The sequence below is a fragment of the Canis lupus genome, chromosome 13, assembly GCF_048164855.1.
Source record: "Canis lupus baileyi chromosome 13, mCanLup2.hap1, whole genome shotgun sequence".
NCBI classification, from domain to species: domain Eukaryota; kingdom Metazoa; phylum Chordata; class Mammalia; order Carnivora; family Canidae; genus Canis; species Canis lupus.
This window is the reverse complement of record NC_132850.1, coordinates 11,688,708-11,713,472: the sequence shown is the minus strand read 5'-3', so window position 1 is coordinate 11,713,472 and position 24,765 is coordinate 11,688,708. Positions and strand designations below refer to the sequence as shown.

Sequence of the window (24,765 nt, the reverse complement as noted above, 5' to 3'; positions counted from 1 at the left end):
TACATTTTCACCAGCAAAAAGTTTGAGTCTCTGCAGTTATGCATCATAAAAAAGTCAAACAAATTCAAAAGAAATACCAAGCCACTCAGGGCCAGATGATCTTGCAGCATGGTAACAGTAGAAGATTAGAACTCAGATTCCCTACACCATAGTATAATGATCTTTCCACTATCACATGCTAACTAATTGTCACCTGAGAAATAGTTTCATTAATATCTGTGATTGCAACTCATAGATTCAGAAAACAATTTTTAAAAACCAGTTATAACTTCACTTACAAAGAAAACACCAGGAAATAACTTGGCAGATATAACAACTTAAGGATGACATAAATCTATTTTAAAGTTGGAATTTGTGGTGCCTGGGTAGCTCAGTGGTTGAGCATCTGCCTTCTGCTCAAGTCGCAATCCTTGGGTGCTGGGATTGAGTCTCAGACCAGGCTCCCTGTGGGAAGCCTGCTTTTCCCTCTGCCTGTGTCCCTCATGAACAAATTTTGAAATCTTAAAAAATAATAATAAAGTTGGAATTTTATTTTGTACTTTTTGTGCAATCCATCTCATTTTTAACAAGTGAGAATTTATATAGCCAAATCAGAGAGATCCTCTCATAACCTCTTCAAAAAAGTATCTATTTATGTCAATGTTAATACTTGAAATGCTTGAAATATTCAGAAATACTTGAATGACTTCACTTTTGCAAATGCCTTCATGTACAAATAATCTCAATGAGTTATAGATTCTTTTTTAATTCAGGCATTCATTAAGCTTAATTGATTAATTAAGTGGTAGGTCCAGAAATAAAGAGATGAATCTGATACTTTTCCTGTTCTTAAGGTGCTCTTAGTCTAACAAGGGAAAAAAATAAGTAAACTGATAACTGCAAATGAGTGTGGCAAATGCTAAGTCAGATATGTATTCACAGGGAGAGGAGAAGTTCAGGAAAAAGAAAATTACCAAAAATTTAACTACCCAGATTGAATACCCACTTGCCCCAATATCTGACTTCCAATTACTTTTGGCAGGTCCAACAAATCAATTTGTCTCCTTCATAGGACAAAGACTGCCCATACGTGAGGTCATTCAAAAAGAATATATTAAAAACCATCATTGTCTCTAAAGCTAGTTCCTGGAAATCTAGAATAACTTCTGAGCAACGGAGGATATACATATCAATAACAAAGATGACTAATTTGAAGGCATGGATATTCATTTAAATTTATGACATGTAAGCATGTTAATATATCAATCACTTTTAGTCATGCTCTACATATTGCTCCATTCATTATATATAAACATTATGGTTACAGTATTTGAAATTACAATTACCAACAGAAATTAGGGCTTATAAGACATTTTATATATTTCTGAAATTTCAAATTCCAAGCAAAGTGATCCATGTGCATATCTGTTATCAGCAACAAAGATTTTTACCCAACAAAATAGCAGCTTTAAAAACACCTTAATTAAAAAATAAATAAATAAATAAAATAAAAAAATAAAAACACCTTAATTAAAATTCCCTTGTTTGCAACGTGAAGCATAAGAGAAATAACTCCCAATTCAACAGAAATGAACTGATGTTTAACTGATATTTTATTATAGTAATAATTATTATTAGGCATTACAAACATACCTCTTAGTGGGAAATACTTTTTTTTTAGGCAAATGCAGGCATGTAAATAAATGTAAAGTGCTTTTGATAAAAGGATATGAAAAGCACTAGAAAAAAATGGCAACAGCATAATTTGAATTTAACAATATACAATCTGTAACTTTAATGTTCCTGAAATGCAATTTTTATAAAGTTGTTAACAAGAATCAGAAATGCACTATCTCATTCATTACTGTTTTTATTTAATATTATTTTGATAATTTTTCTTTCATAATGATTATAGGATCTCTTCTATATTAACTGCACTATCATAAATGTGATAACAATATACTTGCAAAAGAATTATGACAAGTATTAAATCGATGAAACAGAAAAAAATCAAAAAATGGAAGGAGGATGAGAAAGTCAACTATAAGACAAGATTTCAATTTATCTGAAATAAAGCTGTAGTTTGGAATATAAATCTTTAACTTTCTTATTATGTTGTTAGGAGTTTCCAATGGTGCCATCTTGGACAGACATCCACTGGACTAATATTTAGAACAGGCTTAGCTCTATCAGAGAAAAGAGAATTACATAAGTGGATAGAAATTAATGCTCTGGAAATGTGACATAAAAGGTCTAGCGGGTATGTAAAAATCCTAAAGCTGTGTATCTTTAAAATCTATAAAACAGAAGGTTCAGTCTCTTTTATAATATGGTTTCTCTCTTTCTAGCTACCTGCTTTTCCTTTTTTAACTACCTATGTGCAAAGCAAAGCAAACTTTATCAATATTATTAAATATTCTCCTCACGGACAACTTGAAAAAAAACTCAGAATATATCAAATAAGAAGTCATGGTACTCTCTAACATGATCTCTAACATTGAAACAAAAACTACTGATGCAGGACAGAATCTTATTTAGAACATTTTCTTGTCCTCTCACTCCACTGGCTAATCCTGGGCTTTCTCTGGAATCTATCTTATGTTGCACTTCAAAAATACATACTTAAGATTTACACTTTCCCAAATGGAGGTTATTTAATCCTAAATATCAACCTCCCACACACACACACACACACAAATATAAGCCCCACTGTCCTTTGTACAGTCTTTGTTTTAAAGGGAGAAAATATTTTCTTGGATAACCACAGTCATTTCAGTAGCTTAACTAGAAGGTTCCTCTCTCATCTTCTAGAACTGGTCAAATCAAATTTATTTCTTCACTGTTTTGTTTTCTTTTTTTTTAAGTCTCTACATCAACCCCAACAAACATCCGGCTTTTATTCTTATGCCTTCAATTACTTTCAATTTGTGGGCATTTGACTTTCCTGGCATAAAGTTTCTAGGAAATTATTCTATAATCAGTATGTAGAAAAGCTGTAGCCAAACAGAAAAATATTCCTTCCTTGACTTGATCTACCTGGATACCATACCTCTGGACAACCCAGGCTAAAACTGCTGGCATTTAAAAAAATTCTATTTTGTACTCCAAGTGCAAATCTAATTTGTTTTCCACTGTCACTCATAGGACTTTCCCAGCATTACTCTTCTCCAAAGTACCTTCTTCCTTCATTTCCTTCATCCCTTTCCATCAAGTGTTCATGTTCAGTATTATTTTTCCCCCTGCTCTCCCTCCACCCCCATGCATAAGCTGTAAAATAGATGTAAAGCTTGGTGTAAGTCCAAAAATTTTATGATCAAAATACATACTTAGCAAATTGTTTGGCTAAATCTTTCATGTATGATGAAAGATTATTACCACAATTCATTAGCAAATTATAGACTTTGAAATGTAGGCAGACAAATATTTGGCCCTGTATCAATCAATTTGGACCAGCTGGGTAGAAATTCACACAATCCCAGGAAACCCGGGAAGTGAGGTGCTCTTTCATTTTTCATTCACTTGAAACATTAAAGAAAAATTATCATTCTATAAAAATGTCCACTTCTCAAGATTTTAGCAGAGCCATTTTAGATTGAGTTTTATTTTCAGTCGATTAATACTTTAGTGACCAATAAACTGATCATTTTTCTTGCAATCAATTGCAGGAAGAACAGTGCCTGTGTATATTATAGACACCTTAATATTTGACCATTATACTCCCGTTTAAAAGCTTAATATTGAATAATGGTTCTGTTGCCCTAAATCGGGGAAGGGTATACTTCTACATACACTAAATCAGCTTGGAGACTAATTTTGCAGTTATTCACAATAAATATCATTAACATTCCTTCTCTGAGCCTTTCTAGCCTAGTAAGGTGACCCTGTACAAAGATTCTGATTGATCCTATGTCTGCCTGTTTTGGTTAAGCTACAAGGCTGTATATGGGGACAGCTGCACTTTGGGAGCAACTTAAAACAAATTTCATCTTAGTGGCATCTAATCCAGTGCTTGGTACAAGACGCATGGAAAAGTCAGTGTCAAAATTAAACAATGCCGGCTTTGCAATGAACAGATGCTTTTGCCTTGCAGCTGTAAAAACCTTAAAACAATCCAGTACTCTACTGTCTGGTCACGCAATGATTACAAAGCAAGGAATACATTTTGTCATTTATAAAAAATGTTTGCTACAAGCTTTTAAAGTCTTTTCTTTTAAAAATATTTTTTTAAAAAAGGAATGTATTGAGAGTAATAATAAGGCAATATAACTCTAAACTGAGTTATAGGGTTTTTAAGTTTTATTTTTCCATACTAAGTATGTTTGAAAAAGAACTCCTTGACTAGGCAATATTAAGTTATACCCAAAACACATTAGACAAAAGAAAAATGATCATAAACAGATGTTGTAAGGGGTTATGACCAAATAATCTTTGATATATAAGGATAAACATGTAAATAATTTTCAACATGCAGGCCTTAATATACCTTGACTCAATCTAGGTTATGTTTATGAGCACTCTACATTCACTTATCCATCCTTTCATTTAGTTCTCTCTCTCTCTCTTTTTTCCCTCTCTTTGCTGGGGATGGTTCAGGAAAAGAATGAGGTTATTATTCTTATTTTATGGCTGGAGGATACTTAAATGTTAAAATATTTCTCAGCTTAAGTAACATCATACCTATCAAGTCTATAAAAAAAAATTGTAGCCTTTTCCAACCCTCCCCTACAGGACACATGGTCTCTGGCATTCAGGAATCTAGGGTTAATATTTTAATACTGAAATAAACTCTTCTGCATGAGGAGAAAGGCTCCAACTACTATGCCTATGAAACCAAAGAATCAGCCCTACCTAAGTAAGTGTACCATCATGGTCAATCCATGTCTGCTAACTGAAGTTCTAGACTTAAAGGTAGTTTTTTATGGTACCTACAAGAAAGAGAATCTACTAGTCTTACCTTCAGTTTAAACAGTCCACTGCAAAAAAAAAAAATTTTTTTTCAGTAAGTTTTCCTAATCATTCATATTTTTTCTAGAAATCCTTTTCTCCCAAAGGATATCAATTCATTAATACCTCATTGCTTATAAATTTCATTATATGTTTTGTTGGTTGAAGGTTTGGGGATTCCCTTTATGTTCTTCCCCACCTCAAAATTTATATTTCAATGAATGAAGCCCAAAGTAATGACATTAATAGCAAATGAATCTAATTTTATTTTAAATATCACAGAAGGCATGTTATGCTACCCTCTTTATTAAAAGTCTTTGAAAAATAAAACTTAAAATGTTTTTGTAGTTGTTCTTACATTACTACATTTTATTTCCTAAGAATGTAATTAACATACGTTGATATATAAGTGCTTATTAGTGCTTCATGCCTTTTAAAGTATAAATTTCTAGACATTCATTTAAAGAGATGGGCCAAACTTAGAAACAGTCTTCTCTATGAATTGTTAACAATTATCTTTAAGTTATATCTTATTGGCATAATTTTATTATATTCTTTGCTAATAACTATAATAAAATGAACTTGAATTACAGTGTTAAGCACACCCTCAAACAAAAGTAGACTATTTCAACAAAATGTATCACAAGAATTAAACTTAAAAGTATAAAAACATACAAAATTACTGACATGCCCTAGGTGTGATCCTTTGTATCTTAACCCACATTGCTTAGAAGAATTCATTATTTTACAGTGTCCATATTCCAAATTACAATTGTACATAAACAGCTTGAAGGATAAGAATAACTATAAATTCACACAAATTCGGTTTGCTCTATTTTCTTGTTATGTCATTACAATTTTGGTTAACAATCAGAATTATGCTAACAAGAACTATGTGAAAATATTTTGTCTGGAAGTGTATTCTAATTTAAGGTTATTAATTATACAATTCCATTCACATTTAATCGACTTTAATATACTATATATTTTTATGGGACTGGGTAGAAATTTGCAAAAATGGTTGGCTCAAATAAATGGTTCTCTATTAAGTGCATTTTATCCTTTTGGGTTCACTCAGTAACAGCAATATATTTTTAAAGTATATATTTTACTCAAAAAATACATAAGTAAGTCACAAACCAAAAGCTAACAGATGTGTGACTTCTAATTAGTTATAATAATCTCTGCTTCAATGCCATTAGAATGAGCCTTTCTTTTCTTTTGAAAACTAAAAAAGCTTTCCTTTGAATTTTAAACTGTCAGGGTGCTTCAAAGTCAATGTACAAAATCTGCTTTGATTAAAATTTTAGACATCTACAGTGATAACTTTATGAAAGGAAAATATTAAATTATAATTATCCTAAACAGACACAGTCTTGTGAAACTAACCCTACATTCATGTTAAAACACAAAGAGTTGAATATAATGAATTTGATTCATCCTCGGACACAAAGCTTCACCACAGTAAACTCAGTCAACTGTTGCTCTTGCGCCTATATTCATGGTGCTTAAATAGCGCACTTTAAAACAAAAAAAACTCCAATTGGCTTTTCATATATCCACCCTCCCCAAAAATAACGCACTTGAAAAACTCAAATGATATGAAAGGCTTCAAGGCCTCTTTTCTCCCTTTCATAGCCCTTTTTTTTATTTCTGTTTGCAGTAATCTGCCTTTCTCTTTCTCTTTCTCATTGCTACAGAGCAAGCGAGGAGGCTCAGAGCTTTGAAAAGGGGGCTCAGTGTGTAATGGGTCCACTAGAATTAATTTACTTGCACCAAATCCATTGAGCACAGAGGGGTTTTTTTCCTCTTCTCTCTCTCTGTCTCTCTCTCTCTCTTCTCAAATCATTTGGAGTCCAACGCAGCCCCCAGCCTTTGTAATTCTAGTAAAGCACTTAAAGTGCACAGTAGGTGTTCATGAGGACCATCTGGTCAAAAGCAAAACAAGCTGCTGATTTTGCCTTTGAATAGAATGAAGCAAGTGTGAATTAGTCTCTTCAATTAGCACTATTACAACCTGTCAAGTGCATATTGTAAAACAGGATTATTACAGTATTGGTCACCAGTGCAATTATTTACTCTCTGCCTTTTCTTGCATATAAAAATGTCTTATGTTTATTAGTTTCTGATAACTGAACATAATTTCTCTTAGCCCAGACATTTCAAAACTACCAACACACAAATCACAGATTATGAAAGCTAAGATGATGTTAGGATACACATATCTTAAGTAACAAAGGACTAAAGCATTGCCCTTAATTCTTAACAAAATTTCATTGTTTCTATCCTCTTGAAAAGTAGGTGAAGAAATAGACCTAAAATGGGGGGAAAATTTTCCCATAGAGATTATTCTAAAATAGTTTTGGAGAGAGAAGAAGACTTGTCAGCTCCAATTGCATGGTAAATATTACTTAAACTTATTTCCTAAGGGGATGATTTATTAAGAATCACAGGTAACCTCAATATTTATTAGACAGTCATTAGGAATTTGATCACTTAAAGTGGTATGACTTCAACAGATTATAAAATGCAACTTGAAACCAATAATATACATGCATATTTAAAAGAAACTTGTAATCTCCTTTTCTAAAAGCTGAATAAAGGCTTCATGGCCCAATTGCTTAAGAAATTATATCTCATTCTTGCTAAGATGTCATTTGTGATTTCAAATTGTAAAAAATCAAACTATGATATATGCTAATTAAAATGGGTTCATTGTAATTGAGTTTATACATGCCATTTACCGTGAAGTAAATTTATAAACCACTTAAACTTTTAATTAAATAAGCACACAATTTAATTTACCCTCTTGCATACGCATATTCTCAGCTACTCTACTCTTCAATTCTGTGCCAGCACCCCCCCAAACTGGAAAACAAACAAACAAACAAACAAAAAACAACTATACTTAAAACATTTACAGAAAGGTCATGTTAGTTAAGTAGTTATAGTCAACCCAATACCAGAAAATTGCTTATTATTACAATCAGTAAAAAAACAAAAAACAAAACCCCAAAACTACATATTTAATACTGTTAATGGTCTCCAGCATCAGAGAATGGTTTGAAATATGCTAATCAAGTAAATTCAGAAAGTATCAAGTAGAAAAACAGGCACAAAAACCTAACAAAAGTTTCAAATTTGCAGAATCAAAACTAGCCTCATAATTTCACAATTATTTAGCCAAGATTATTTTTAAAGACTGGTCTGATTTATGTATTTAGTTCACTTCTTGTTGCTAATTCAAACTATTAGCTTCTCACTTGACAATCACTAGTAACAGTAGTGAAATATTTTACTATTCTATGCAAGATATATCTTTATAGGTCATCAATTTTTCCCTTTCATTCCCCTTAAGAACTAAATCAACATTAATAAGAACAGTGAGAATTTTAGAGTAAAGCGAAACTTGGAAGAGGATTTAAATAATTCCAATAGCTATTCATCATGCTTCTCGCCATAACAGATAAGTAATACTCCATGATTCCATACCAAGAATGCTTAGGTTTCTTATCATTGTTATTCTGGGTCATGTGTGTATTCCTTAAGTTTGTATGACACCTGCAAATAAAAGTGGGTATTTTGCCTAAAAGAAGCTTTTGCAATAGTAATATGGACAACAAAGAATTAGTTTCCAAGAAAAGTTGGCTTGATTTCAGGGACTTCATATCCTTTTCCACACCTGGGTTTAGGATTTTACAGTAGGCAAATCAATCTTTTTTTCCCTTAATTTAACCAATCCCAAGTGCATTTGTAATCACAGATCTTAATAGTATTAGACAGTATTACTAGAATCTGTATGATTAACTGTTAAAAATCTGAATTCTCAATGTAGAAAATTCAGTAAAATAAGGTAAACTCACTTAAATTTTCAAAGAAATTCACTGTTTTAAAGTGTGGCAAGTAACTACTTCAGGACCCAAAATGGTGGAAAGACAGATTGTCACAAATAATTGTCATATTACCTGATAATTTCACAAACTATTTGTTGAAATGGAAAATGAGAAAGGATTTTTATTCTCATGACTACTTGCAACTTTCCAGTCTGACCTTTTTTATACTATTACTGCCTTTTCTTCAAATAGAAAGATAATGTAAGTGGAATGATTTGTAAAGAGCTTAAAATACCCCTCAATATCTAACTAGCTTAAATTAAAATCCAGGGCACCCAAAGGACATAAGTCATGCATTGTGAGGCAAGAGACCACAGAGCCAGAATGAACAAACACTTGCACAAGTATCGGTTTATCACCACTAACTTGCATGAACATATGGTCAATGAAGAGTTTATTTGAAATTCAAACTGCATCTAAGTTCTATTTTCTAATTCAATATTTAAAAAAGTATATTTTGTCTAGTTAAAAGCTGAAATCATCATGTCTTTTTCAACCCTATTTAATGGAAATTTCTCTTTGAGGGAAAAATATTACAAAAGCTTTTTTTATATACACAAGACTTTCAAAATTTAAAAATACCAAAAAATGGGCTGATTTTTCACCTATAACAAAATAGTAATTCCTACCCTGGAAAAAAATCAGGGGTTATTTTCTTCCTTTCCCTCATATATTGGTCAGAATTCATTCTTGGAACTATTAAACAATACTGAAAAGAGACTTCTAAAACTGATGACAGAAATTAATTTATAATTTAGGATATATGGAATCATTAAGCTTCCACATTAATAGCAAAAATTCTAACATTTATAAAATCATACTGCAAAATCATATCAACTTTGTATTTTTATTGTGTTGCAAACTGACTTTCAATCATACAACAAAAAAGGCATATACTTGAGTGTCACTGTGGGTTGCATGGCTGTAGCATAAGAGCATCTATTCCTCCTGAGTCATTCCCTTGGTCTCCAAATATTCCAGAGGTTGAAGAAGAAAAATCTTAGGATTAGGCTTACAGAGTGTGATCCTAGGCCCAGAGATTATAATACATATTCTTTTTTCTAAATTGTACAGAATAAAAGGGTCTACAAGCACCTGTCTCACAAAAAGCACTGATACTAGAAATCGCATTTATTTTGTCCTGGCACCTAGCATTTCAAAATATTATTTTTAAATTAATTAATTTAAAAGGGGGTGGGGGGAGAAAAAGAAGAAACCAAACTCTTGTGAAGAAATATATAAGAATATCTATCTCTACAAAAATATTTCTGGGACATTTGAAAAAGGTTTACTGTTTACAAGTCCTTGAAGCTTAAAATATATTTGATAATCTAAATAGCAGGCCATGGAGAACAGTTTCAGCCAACTGTGGCGCACAATGGCACATTTACAGAATTTTAAATATTTCTTTTAATAATTGATGTAGTCATTTTGAATCATTCTGCATAGGATATCAGGTGTGAGCAGATTGCATTAACGCTGCTTAAACATTTCAACTTGTCAGTATGGCCAACTCGATTTCGGAAATATTTGCAGTATTTTCCCATCGAAACAGTAATAAAGGCAAAATAAATATATGCCACTACTTTATAATCACCGAACATTAATGAATATTTTATGTCTTTTTAAATCTCCCTGTTTAATTTAAAAGGGTGAAATTAAGTCTCCTCCCTGCAATATGCCAATTATCTGTAAATCAAACAATAACTTGGCCATTATGCTCCTTTTTGTTAATATAAGAGAAGCTAATTTGAAAACACCGAATGACATTTTGACTATCAGTTTAATAGTCCTTTCTGCCCTCTTGTGGGAGAAAGTTGAAACACACTCAAACTATAGAAATGTTCAAAAAAACTGTAGAAAAAAATAGAAATTTTGGTTATAAAATTTCAATCAGAAAGAAAAATAAAACAGTGTATATTTATCCATCATGCATTATATTAGTCTTCAATTCAAAAAAGTAAATCAACAACAGAATGAAATTTATTTTGTATTATTTTTGCTTTTCTTGATTAAAATGGAGTTGTTACAAAAATAAATTTCCTTAATTACATCCAGTATATAATTTAAATTTTACTACCATGAAGTTACCAGAATAAATATGCAATAGAGTCATAGTTAAGCATTATTTCTAATGTAAAAACAACAATGATTCTCCAAGGAATTAAAAATTTAGAGACTAGAACACCCATTATTATAGAGGTTAAAATGAAATGGCAATCAATATGTTTAAAATCCTGGGGAAAAAATAACTCAAACTTACGATTCAAACTTGGGGCCAAGAAAAATATTAAAGATTTTAATTACTAATCAACAAACTATTCAAGTGATAAAGAGAGAAAATAAACTTCAAACAATGAGCTACTTATGCCAAATTCAGAAGTTGAAATTCATTGACAAAACATCCAAAAAGGAAACCATTAATATTCTAACCACTACCAAAACAATTCATATATGTCTGAAAAATGACTGGGTGAAATCAACTCATTCTTTCAATATGATATTAATAATTATCTTAAGCGATGTAGTCCAGGAAAAAATTTCTGAAATAATTCAAGTTAAGCATAATTAATTATCTTTATAAAAATTAGACAAACAATTGTTTTCACAACTAATAAGAGGTAATGTGTCATAATCATCATTTCAGTGTTTCTAAACATAAGTACTGTCAAAGCCTTATACATTTTTCTGCCATGGAGATAAACTACTGGCTTTCAAGTGGGTGGGGCCACAGGCAAAAAGGTACCTTAACTCTCTTGGGGGCAGTTCATTTTTGAAACAGTGGCCCTGGTTGGCCACACTGAGGAAAATATTGACACTATAAATAGACTCTTCTCAGATATTCCAAGCTAAAGACTGACAGTCTCCAAAAGCACCTCACGAATATTGCCTAACATTGGGATTGAGCTACTTAAGAAAATCCTCCTGAAACTCCTTTTGGAAAAAAGACAGGGTACACAATATAAATAATATATTTGAGAGCAACCTTTCAAATAAAATATAAACATGTTCGAAAATGCATGCTGTCAACAATTTCCAAATTAATATTTTGAATCATTACTAAAAAAACCATAAAATATATTATATAACAATGAGTTATTTTTAAGCAAGTTTTCAAGTTGACTATTTTAAGAGTTATCAAGAGCTCCCATTTACAACATCTATCTTTCTAGGTCAAGTCATTTAATATATCTACAGTAATCATTGATGCTCCAGTTAATTAAAATTAAGAACCCAATAATGAAACATAAAGAGAGTTTCCAACTAGAACAGATAAGCCCTCTTTAACAGGGTCAACATTAGCTATAATGAGCTACCTTTATTCCTTAGCTGTGAGACATAACTCACCTCTTGAATAGTACTGCTTCCTGAGAAGTTCAGGTTGTACTCCCGCTGGACTTCTCGGTGGGTGATGATCAGCATGAAGTTTTGATTTAATGACTCCTGCAGGGCACTGAAAGGGTTGAAAGAAAAACAAGGAACTCTGAGATGAACATGTTCTAGCTTGCTTTACAGCTAGCTGCAAAAACCCCAGGAGTACCATAACCTCCACACAGGCATGTCCGGGCCCAATGTTATCATCTTTGCAGCTCCTAAAGGCAAGAGAACATGCTGAGAGCAACCAAGGGGAGCTAATCTGTTAACTCTTTCTCTACCAAGGTGTTTTTAAACTTCAATTCTAAACATTTTGCATACATAAGAATTTTCTAGAAGATATATGCTATTGTCTAAGTATTTCCTCCAAGAGAATCAAATTTTTCAATTATATAAAATTCCAAATATGTTACTAAGATGCATATTCAAAGGCTTTAGTTCAAATCCAAGTGAAATGGTTTTAGAAGAACAGAAATATAAAACTCATGAATGTTGTATTAGATTAGAAATATGGTTTTAGTAAAAATTCAGAAGATACTGACATCTACTGAACTTTAATTGCTATATCAAAATTACTTCAAAATGTCTGTGCTTTCACTTAGGAATCAGAAATACATAGAATTTAGAAATTGGGGAATTAAGAGCAACATTAACCAAAAAATGTTAGAAAGGTATCAGAACCATGAAGAGTAAATGAAATTAAGCACATAAACTAAGAAACCTAAGTCATAGTTCTATTTGTTTATGACAATATTAATTTGTTTAAGCATTATCAACACTGAAAATAAAAATCTGCCTCTATTCTGTATGAATAATCTATACTGGCAGCCTTGAGTATAATTGTGCCATGCTTATGGAATTGGGAAAACAATTTCAGTATGGTATACAGTTCTAGCCTCCGTTACTCCTCCTTTGCTATTCTGTAACCATGTGATAAACATACATAAGATTAGGATTAGGCAGTTAATCTGTCTGTCCCGTTGTCTCCTATGGAGTTCCTAGATTAATTACAGACTAAAAATACCTAGGAAACAGCAATACATAGCATGAAATATTATTGATCAAAATCAAAGGAAATGATACCAAATTAAAAGAGTTTAAGTAGGATTCTTTGTCACTGTATCCTTAGCACTTAAGCATAATGCCTGTCACAGTGTAGATAAATATTTATTGAACAATGAATAAATTGTAAATTTCCAGAAAAAGTCTTATTCATCTTTGTATTTCACAAAGCAATACTGCTTTCTGGAAAACTACTAGGGGATTAAGATTTTGATTTTGATTCATGTAGTTATCACATTAAGTCAATGTCTGCATTATTCCATGTGCGAAAGAAACCAACCCAAATAAATGCATAGATTCTGTCCATTAAAAACTTCTCAGTCTAAGAAGGGTAGACAGATACATAAATAGCCAAAGTAAAATGTAATAGGTACAAAAAAAAAAAATAGGTAGGAACAGGTTGGGTGGGGTGGGGGGGTGAGATAATGAAAACTGAGAAGGAAGCACTTAACTGTCTCAGTGAAAGAGGGAAATGGTTAGGGAAAGCTTCAGAGGAGAAGAAAGATATAAGTTGAAATATAAAGGATAAGTAGGACCTTTGTGTTTGTCATTTGTAAGGCATGAAATTTTTGCTTCATTTGGGAAAGAGAGAAGGGTCGCACTTTTTAGACAAGGAAATAATAAGTAGAACAACACAGGACATTCATTCACTCAGTTGACATGTATTTATTGAGCACCTATCTAGGTTCTAACTGCCAGGGATACAGTAGTGAACAAGAAAAACATGATCCCTGCTTTCATGTAATTTACATTCCACTAAAGGAGACAGAAAATAACCAAATAAATGTTTTTTAGAGAATACTAAGTGTTGTGAAGGAAATAAAACAGATTACAATTAAAAAGTAACAGAGGGGCAGGATGAAGGGAATTATTTTCAACATAATAGTTAGGGAAGGCATCTCTGAGGAAGTGCCATTTAAGTTGAGGCTGGTATGATAAGAAAGAGATAGCAGCAGTCTGAGCATGTAGGTCCTTACAGACCATAGTAAAGAACTTGATATTTATAGTAATTGCAAGGGGAAACCACTGGAGGTTTTACGCAGGGAAATAGTTAAGAACTGACTTACGTTTACATGTATACAATATTATTCTGGCTGCCTGGGCTATGGTGAATAAAATGTAAAGGCAGGGAGAGTTAGGAGACTTAGGAGGCTAGTCCCAGCAAGAAGTGGTGACTTGAACTACTAGGGGCAAAGAGGGTGAAGAGCTGTCAGGTTCAGATGTCTTTTAGAGGTAGAAGCCAGACAAATTACTAATGAAATGAGAGAAAACATATTCCCAAGTTTCTGGTCTAAGCAAATGGAAGGAGGGAATTACATTTAACAAGGAAAACTGGGGTAAGAACAGGTTGGGTGGGGAAACTAAGAGTGAAGTTTTGGATATATTAAGTTTAAGATGCCTATTAGACATCTAAAAAGAGATCTCACGTACAGTTGTACACAGGTGATGGTCAACGAAGCCAGCTTACAGCAGAATTCATAGCACAAAGACCGTATTTAGATTTTGTGGGTGAAAGAAATAACCTAGAGAAATACATTGCTTAGAGAAAAGGAGAGAGGCCGGGATGGAGTCCTACACATTCCAATCATTTGAAATCAAGCAGAAGAGTCAGAGCAAAGGAGAATGATAAATGGTCAGTGAGTTAAGAGAAAGATCAAGAAAGTCTAGTAACTAGACTGCAGTAATTGTTTCGATTAGGAGGGCATGAGCAATTATGTCAAGTGATGTTGAGACATCAAATGCACTAAGGTCAGAAAAATCACATTTTCAGGAAATTGTGAAAAGTTCATTATGACTGCATGAGAAGAGAGTAATGAGGCTCAAATAGTAGGTTGGGTCAATGTTCAATATCTGTATATTAAGTTAATTTAGGGTCAAAGCGGCAAGTAACAGAAAGCCTACTTGGAGTTTCAAGGCCTTTCACAGGTAGACCTACTTCCCAACTATTCTCTAAAATTTGACTTTTGCTCTAGAGCTTGGCTAACTTCTACTTCTCATGACAGAAACATCACATCATACTCAATTCAATTTCTGTTCATGTTGTTCTCATCTTCCACAGCTACCCCACCAATACTACACAGCTTTCAGGCCAACTCATGGTCTACCATTTTTATTTATTTTAGACTCTCTCTTCTCTGAATTTCTCTATCATATAATTCATTTAATACTTAGTTATAGTATATTCTGTACAGTTTGCTTTGTTTCATGTGTAGAAGTCCTTAATTCAAGACTATTAGCCTTTTGAGGATAAATATCTTATTACTCATCAGTATTTCCCTTGGCAACTAGCATATTAAAAAGTGATATAACTGAATCCTATAAACAGTTATAGAATAGTTTTGCAAAAAAAAAAAAGAATAGTTTTGCATGTTCTGAACTGCATATATATGGAACTACTAATTCTCATTTTTTGAGTCTGTGAAGTGCCACTTTATTCACAAAATGTGGATCAGAAAAGTTATGTAATTGCCCAAGGTCATGCAGCTACAAAAAGATGAAATCCAGTTTCTAAACTATCTTTAATTCCATGTTCTTTACACATCAGTATCCTACCTCCCAAAATGGCTAAGCTGCTTTGGAGATACAAAGATGAAGAGTTCACAATTAATTCTTTCTATAATTATTTGATTCTATTATTTGTAACAGTCAAGATAGACTATTCAGAATTTAAAAGACACCTGAGGACTGTGAAGAAAGACAGAACTTTGAAGTAATTTGAAGGATGGACAGTAATTTAACAAGTAGATATGCAGAATGATTTCAGGCACAGACCAATTTGAGCAGAGATGGAGACCAGAGAATATAGAGAAAAGTGTAGAAAGCAATGAGGAAGAAGTATAAGAAGATGTGAAGAAAGGTTTGTAAAAAAGAAAACTTAAAAAAAAAAAAAAAGAAAACTTTAAAAAATTAAAGACCACCAGTATGGGAGCTTGAAAAGCAAGGCTCAGAATTCTGCAAGTCTTGATTATTATATAGATCCTCCTTTATCTTTACATGTGAATCTACATACATCATTAATACTTTTAGTGCTTGCCTTTACACAATTGCTTAGGTATGTTTCTGATTTTGACTGGCAGACTTGTGCAATAACTTTGCAAAAAGGTTTGCCAGGACCAGTATTAACTGTCAGACTACTTTGGAAGAACATCACTTTTGGGGCATCTGGGTGGCCCAGCTGGTTAAGCGTCCAACTCTTGATTTCAGCTCAGGTACATTACAGAATTTACTGTAAATTCTCAGTTTCCTCTTCAGGAAAAGGATAATAATCCTTCATAGAACTATGAATACTAAATTTTAGAAAGCCAAGTGGGAATTTGCATTGCATGTTAGTTTTAAGTGGTTTCTCATAGAACTTACTGGAAACAGAATACTTTTGAGGGGTACCCATGCTTTAAAATCTTACAATGATAATGAAACATTAATAAAAGGATCTATGGGTGTTTCTGTGGCAGTAATTTTTCATGTTTTAATTCCATTCCTCCACAAGAGTTCATAAAGAATAAAACTTTTTTGATGCATTGAACACAATTGTATGTAATGCCTAATACTATCCAGACTCACTCACAATGTTCTTTTTTATACAGGTCTTGCTTGGGATTGATATAGTGTAGTCATGCTCCTTGTGAGAATTGTTCATCTGGAAGAGTAAGCTGAGGGTACTACCTGTGACCTCAGACTCCAGCCTGACTCATTCACTTAGCAATTAACAATGATGACTAGCCCTTAATGAGTTCTACTACGTATCAGGCATTAAGAACTTCACGTCAACTTTATGAAGTTAGGATTATCATTCTTCATTTTATGGAAGAGAAAACTGATGTTACTCTACTTGCCTAATGACACATACAAAATACACAAAATAAGTAAAAGTGATCCAGGTCTAACTCAAGATTTGTCCTCCAAGTCCTGGGGAAGGGAACCCAGTAAAATCACAGTTCTGCCTTCACTGAATTTATTGAGAGATTGGCAGACAAACTTACAACTCATCTTTAATACTGTTTGCTAAGAACTCTAATAACCACTTCTCCTAAGATGCTAAGGAAATAAAGAAGAAGAATTCCTAAATTTAACCACAGTGGCTTCCCACAGAGGCTGGCATGTGAACTGAGCAAGTTTTGTTTCTTGGTTTTCTCAAAGGGTTTGGGGAGGTGGGGATTGAAATAGGGCTAAAAGCTGTAAAGAATTTACTGTGGTGATTGGCATAATTTGCAAAGGCTTTATTGCTAAAATATTATCTAGGCAACTGATTCTAGCTATAACTCAGCAGAATGAAGTGAGTCCTCACCTTAGCTGTTGCACCTAGGAGCAATTTTCTAAGTGTCTTCTAATGGTTGATTAGGATAGTTAGCCTCAGTTAATTCACCTTCAAGCAGCTTCTCTTTTACCTTCAAAATGCAAAGTCATTCATGCTACTTCAACTTTTGACCTTTAGAGTGGCTCTGAGGATGACTGCCAACCAAAGTGGGTAGGTGAGAAATAACATGAAACGATTTTTTTAATAGTATGTTTTCTCTTCAATTAGAGGTAGAAGGATAGGTATAGGCAAATGTACAACCTTCTGGAAAACAATTTGAATTTTCACCCAAAGCAAGAAATGGTTTCAATAGAACATCTATTCTCATTGTAAAGTTTTAAATTTTTTATTCATCATGATTTTCCTTTCGGTTAAAAATATTTGCATTTACCAACAAGAAGATGATTTCGTTTCTATAAACAGACAAAGGCTCTTAAAACTTACCATTACCCTACCTTCAAACTCAGAGTGAAATTAATGTTTAAACCATAATAAGAATCACATACACTGTTCCAAGCTTTAAGCTAGTGGCTATTTGGCAAGCCCGGGTGGCTCAGCGGTTTAGCGCCGCCCTCAGCCCAGGGCGTGATCCTGGAGACCCAGGATCAAGTCCCACGTTGGGCTCCCTGCATGGAGCCTGCTTCTCCCTCTGCCTGTGTCTCTGCGTCTCTCTCAATCTGTCTCTCTCATGAATAAATAAATAAAATCTTTAAAAAAAAAAAAAAAAGCTAGTGGCTATTTGCAAAAAAAATACAATACAGTATAATACAATGAACATTAACATTTTTAAGCAATTAGTAGACATAGTGCATGATATTTTCATATATACCATCTCATAATTCCCCTAACCAGCTTCTTCATTTTAAAATTGGTAGGCAGAAGGGGAGTCTCGGTTGCAGGGGGCGGAGGGGGGTGCGGGGCAAATGCCTGGGTGGTTTAGTCAGTTGAACTTCTGAGTCTTGATTTCGGGTCAGGTCATGGTCTTGGGGTTGCAGGATCAAGCCCCACATCAGGCTCCACACTCAGCACAGAATCTGCTTGGGATTCTCTCTCTCTCTGTCCTTCCCCTCACTCACATTCTCTCCCTCTAAATAAATAAATAAGATACTTAAAATTGGTGGGGAGGATACAAGAGCAGGAACTATAGCAAGGAAGCAGGCAGGCAGGCCAGCTGGCTGGCCACTCAAAATTCTCAGTATTATAACGAAGCATTAATATTGAAGTCACCAATGCAATTCTAGAAACAGTTCCAGTAGAACATCTTTTCTCTGCTTTCTTTTTTGTCCACAAGTCTTACACTTCTAGTGACCTTTCATTAGCAGAATGTCCATCTCTGCCTGGGAAGATTCTATTCCAATTTAACTATGAACATTTATCAGATAGAGAAGCCATCTATAAAATACCTGTGTTCTAATAAGTGCCAATTTCATTTTAATTCACTGGGTTGGTTTAACATATTTTTACATTACTCTCCAGTTTTTTTTATAAGGGGAAAATAACATATAGCAAATTTTAACACATAGGCCCCAGTAAATAAATTTGAAGCCACATTTTATTTTAAGATTTATTTATTTATTCATGAGAGACACACAGAGAGACAGGCAGAGACATAGGCAGAGAGAGAAGCAGGCTTCCTGAGGGGTGCCTGATGTGAGAATCAATCCCAAGACCCTGGGATCATGACGTGAGCCAGAGGCAGACATTCAACCACTGAGCCACCCAGGCGCCCTGAAGCTACATGCGAACATAAAAAGCCATAAATTACTAGACTTTGTGATCAGGTATTGATAAAAGTAACATTTTGAAATAATGAAGTATAACAGTCTAACTCAGTCTTGAGTTTATTTCACATTGAGAGAATACTTTAGTGATCCACTTATGCAGAAAGCACATGGCTATTTAATATGTATGATGCAGTGACTTTTCAAGGTTAACTTAAAGCTGCATTATGGTAATGAAACAATCTTTTGAGCATCATGTAGCTATATACCTATTGTTAATTCCTGATTAAAATGAGGAATGGCTTTCTTCCTGCCAAATAGCAGGCCCATTTCATAGGGTAGCACAAAAGTAGGCAAAGTATCTTGCATCAAGAATAATAGTAATTTTTTTTTTTTTTTGGAGAATAATAGTAATTTAAGGATTTCCTTTCCAGCAATTCCTTGAATCAAGAATCCTCTCTTAAATTCTTAGGCTACCAAAAGATTTGGCCAGGCTACACCATAGCCTAACTATTAAAATAGTTACCAGTTCTAAGGGAAACACTGTTTATACTTTATAGTATAAATTCATCAAGATTAAACAACGAAACTAGGAAGCACAACAAATTCAGACTGAGGTTTCAGGAATCTTATGCCCTGAATGTCTGTGTCCCACCCTTCCTCCCCCACACCCCACTTCCACTAAATTCACAAACCAAAAGCCCTATCCCCACTGTGATGGTATTTGCAGGTAGGGCCTTTAGAAAGTAAGTTTAGAAAAATCATGAGGGTGGGGCCCGTAATGTAATTAGTGTCCTTAAAGCAAGAGAGATAAGAGCTTTTTCTCTCTCTGCCAAGTGAGGACACAGCAAGAAGGCAACCACCTGTAAGCTCTCTCCAGGAACCAAATCTGCCAGTACCTTGATCTTGAACTTCCCAGCTTCAGAACTGTGAGAAATAAGTATCTGGTTTAAGCCACCCAGTCTATGGTATTTTGTTATAGCAGCCTAAGCTGACTAATATAAGGGCTTTTTAGAGTTTCCGCATTCATAGTAGCATGTAAACAGCTGCTATCAATTGAACACAAGCTTCTACATGGATATGAACCATATATATAATATTTTATATTTTAATATTTATATATTTTGATATATTAATTTTAACATTTATATGATATATAAGTGGATGATATATCCAAATTTTAATATTTATATTAAATCATATTAATATTTATATATAATATATAATGGATATGATATATCCAAATTTTGTATATATATATGTATTATACATATATATCTCCAAATTAAAATCTCACTCATTAAAATCCATGGTAGAAAACAACATGCTTTTGTCAAAACTCATATAACTGGGAGAAACAAGAAATATGCATTTTTGGTTGGGGTATGGGCAAAATGGGTTAAAGGGAGTAAGAGATACAGGCATCCAGTTATGTAATGAAAAACAGAAATAAAAAGAACAGTGTAAGGAACATAGTCATCGATATTGTAATAGCATTGTATGGTGACAGATTGTAGCTACACTTCAGGGGAGCACAACATAATGTATAAACTTATGGAATCACTATACTGCACACCCTGAAACTAATGTAACATCCTGTATCAACTACACTCAAATAAAATTTTTTTTAATTGTAAATAAATTTGTAAAAAACAACTGTGCACTTATTGTATGTAAATTATCTCTATAAAAAATATAAACCATAAAAATATACTTGAACAATCTGATAATTACCATTCTTAAAATTAAATGGGTCCCAATTTTTTTTAAAGATTTTTAAAATTTATTTGAGATAGGGAGAGACAACATGAGTGGGAGGGGGCGGGGGGGGGAGTGCAGAAGGAAAAGCAGGCTCCCTGCTGAGCAGGGAATCCAACAAGGTGCTCAATCCCAGAACAGCAGGATCATGACCCAAGGGGATGGCAGATGCTTAACCAACTGAGCCACCCAGCCATCCCTGGGTCCCATATTCTTAATTTCAAAAATACAACATGTTTTTTTAATCAATGTAAATGGAAACCATGGATTTGTTGCCACTGCTAGTTAATAATACTGTATGTCCAGTGACACATGGTTTGTTGACAGTGAAATCAAACTTCTCAAATCAATGTTGTGTATGTACTTACATACACACCACTACAGGTATCAAAAATATCTCCTGTTTCATTCCTGCTATGTATGCTATTTCTTTTCTTGTAATAGATATTTAAAACAAAAATATCATTGTAAAATAATAGGCTTAAGGGGTTCATTTCCAGTAGATTTTATTTCTTAAAATATGATCTGAATTTGAAACAAAAACAGTAATTTCTTTCAAATTACTGTGAGTTTTTATTAGAAAAATGTAAATAATAATCTTGGAATATGCTATTGCATTTCCACTAATATTTTATATCTTTCCAAAAGGTCTCTTTTTTGTTTCTGGGAATATTTTATAACCTACAATGATCTTTTTATCCTTTCAGATATATCAAGATTTTAAATTAAAAAGCATCACACATGGCAATTTAAATTTCCATTCTAAACTTAAAGAGTCATATGAGCTCTTGTCAACAAAAGACCAAATTTACTATAATTATGGATTATTTACACTAAAACAAAATAAGAAATCAATATGTAAATGTAATGTTTGTTGTAGCTAATGCAGGCAGCAATGACAGATTAGGTTCAAATAGCAATCAGTTTGGAAATCTGGCACATATGTAAATGAGTTAGGGACTTGATGTTTACATTTGACTGTATTTCATTCAGGATTTTTAAATTATCTCAGGAACACCATAAAAATAAAATGTTAATCTTTCAACTATAAATACAACTTGAGCCCTCATCGTAACTGAAGCTAGGATTTGCTCCTGTCCAGCTAAACTAACATGATACTAATAACTCTGAGCTACAGATTACATCATTCTTAATTAACACTCTGCTACAGTTGTTAACATCCTCCAAGACACATCATGTTATCATCACCACAAGTTTTGTAACAATCTTAAAACCACGTTTAACGAAGGCTGGCCTCTTACTCTGCAGCTACTTTTAATTGCTTTTTTTGCTGGCAATTAAATATGTCTAGATAAACAAACATTTGGTTTCACATAATTTTAATAACATTTTTCATGATAATTTCAAGTTCAGGTGTCTTTATGTCTATAATTACTGTTTATCAATATAGTGATATACTGGATACAGCAAACTGTATTAACCAAAGTATATAAGATTAATCAAAATGTGGTAATTAGTGGTGATAGTGATATATTGTGATCTATCAAGTAGTTTATAGCAAAACTGTCAAAACATAATTCTAGCCATGTAGACAAAATGGAAAAAAGCAAAAAAAATTACGTTTACAGATGTATTGATTTTTGTTTCATGAATTAGTGACCAAGACTCTGACTCTTCATTAAATCAACTATAGAGAATACCTGCAATTCCTTTTCAAAGTGTGATGTTAACAAGCTAATCTCAGTAGTCACCAACCTATCAATAGTCAGTAAACTGTATAAATGGGTTTGGTACATCAATCCAATTAGATGTGTTGGGAACTCCATCAATGCTTTAATTGGAGACAAGTTTCTTCTTTCATTCAGGATGCATAACTTCAGGGAAATATCCTCTTCTTAAAATGAGCCACTTTTCAGTAACCCCTTATTAAGAAACATTTACAAACCTATATTTCCTAATTTTACTTTTATAAACTCTAATAATGATACTTGCTAGAATTAAATTCAACTTGAACAGAGTCACAATAATGTGCCAGAAACATTGCTTACATTCATTTATTCTCGAAAAATGATGAGTTAAAGAATGATATATCAAGCAGCACCTGGATGGCTCAGTAATTGAGCATCTGCCTTTGGCTTAGGTTGTGATCCCAGGGTCCTGGGATGGAATCCCGCATTGGGCTCCCCATAGGGAGCCCGCTTCTCCCTCTGCATATATCTCTGCCTCTCTCTCTGTCTCTCATGAATTAAAAAAAAAAAAAAAAGAGATATATCAAATAGATATCAATTATAATGATTACAATACTAGTAAAATATTTTTACAGGTAACTATCCTTTGTAAAAACAACAACAAAAAAGTTATTTTGTAAAACATTTTGGAAGAAAAAATTAATTGATTCATTCAGAACATTTACTTACATACATGAAGTTTTCAGAAAACTGTCACATATAGGCCATTTAAAGTCTCTCTCTCTCTCTCTACTACACTGCTAAAATCTCATGAATGCTTATCAATAAAAAGCCACCATGATGAAGACATACTCAGGGGCACCCAGCTGGCTCAGTCACTTAAACATCTGCCTTCAGCTCAGGTCATGACCCATAGTCCTGGGATCAAGCCCCACTCATCTGGCTCCCCCTCAGAAGGCAGACTGCTCAGAAGACAGTTTCTCCCTCGCTGGTGCTCTCTAAAGTGCTCTCTTAAATGAAGAAATAAAATCTATAGATAGATAGATAGATAGATAGATAGATAGATAGATAGATAGAAAACACACTCCTAGAACACCATTTCAAATGACATCTCTCAGCAAATTATTTAAAAGTTAAATTCTATTGTGTTTCTTTTTCCTAGTTGAAAATAAAAATACTTAGCCAAAAAACTCCCCCATTGAAAGCTGTTTGTCTCTTCCTAAAAGAGCTGCATCACTTTGTCTTATCCATTTAAAGGATTTTTTGAATGTCTACTTTACGTGTGAATTAGGTTGAAATGAGACTCTATGTTGAGGATCATACTCACTCTAACCTTTCGAACAGTGTTCAGAAGCACTACAAAGAATGTTTTGGAGTTAAGAATTCTATGACAGCCAAGTCCTGGCTCATCCATTAACTAGCCCTGTGACCTGCCCAATGCTCACATGTGCTCTTTTTTTTTTTTTTTTTAATTTATTATTTATGATAGTCACAGAGAGAGAGAGAGGCAGAGACACAGGCAGAGGGAGAAGCAGGCTCCATGCACCGGGAGCCCGACATGGGATTCGATCCCGGGTCTCCAGGATCGCGCCCTGGGCCAAAGACAGGCGCCAAACCGCTGCGCCACCCAGGGATCCCCTCACTTGTGCTCTTATTTAATCACATTACTTCTCTCCAAAGCCCTAGTAGGCCAAAATTATCAACCTGAACATTCTGGGTAAAGAAGCCAAGGCCTAGACTATTTAAGTTCTCCTTTCTGTACCTTAGTTCTTCCAATCATAAAATGGGACTGGATTAGATGATTGCTTTAGCTCCTTCCAAAGAGGATATTCTTGAGCTTTCCTCTCATTCTAAGTCAGAGCTCTTGTAGATGTGACTCTTCTTGTACTAAGGAAATATACCAAAAACAGAAATAGTAGGATACATCCCAAGAGTGAGAAACATTACAAGAAGTAAAATTGTGCAGAGATTGTTAGGTGTTGGGGAAATAGAAGTAGGATGAGAGTTATTTGGAGGCATTCTCGGAATGTCCTTCAAATAATTGAATCCCACAAATTATCTCTCTTAGTTTGGGTAATGGAGGTAGATGA

General features: G+C 33.6%; 1 protein-coding gene across 4 annotated transcripts in view; it reads right to left on the bottom strand.

The window, feature by feature from the left end:
• FAF1 (Fas associated factor 1) overlaps window positions 1-24,765 on the bottom strand; it is a 460,794-nt gene that overhangs the window by 220,900 nt on the left and 215,129 nt on the right. For all 4 annotated transcript variants that reach the window (XM_072772177.1, XM_072772178.1, XM_072772179.1 and 1 more), the window contains one exon: window positions 12,165-12,270. In XM_072772177.1, the coding sequence (XP_072628278.1) occupies window positions 12,165-12,270 (106 nt within the window). The remainder of the gene's footprint in view (window positions 1-12,164; window positions 12,271-24,765) is intronic.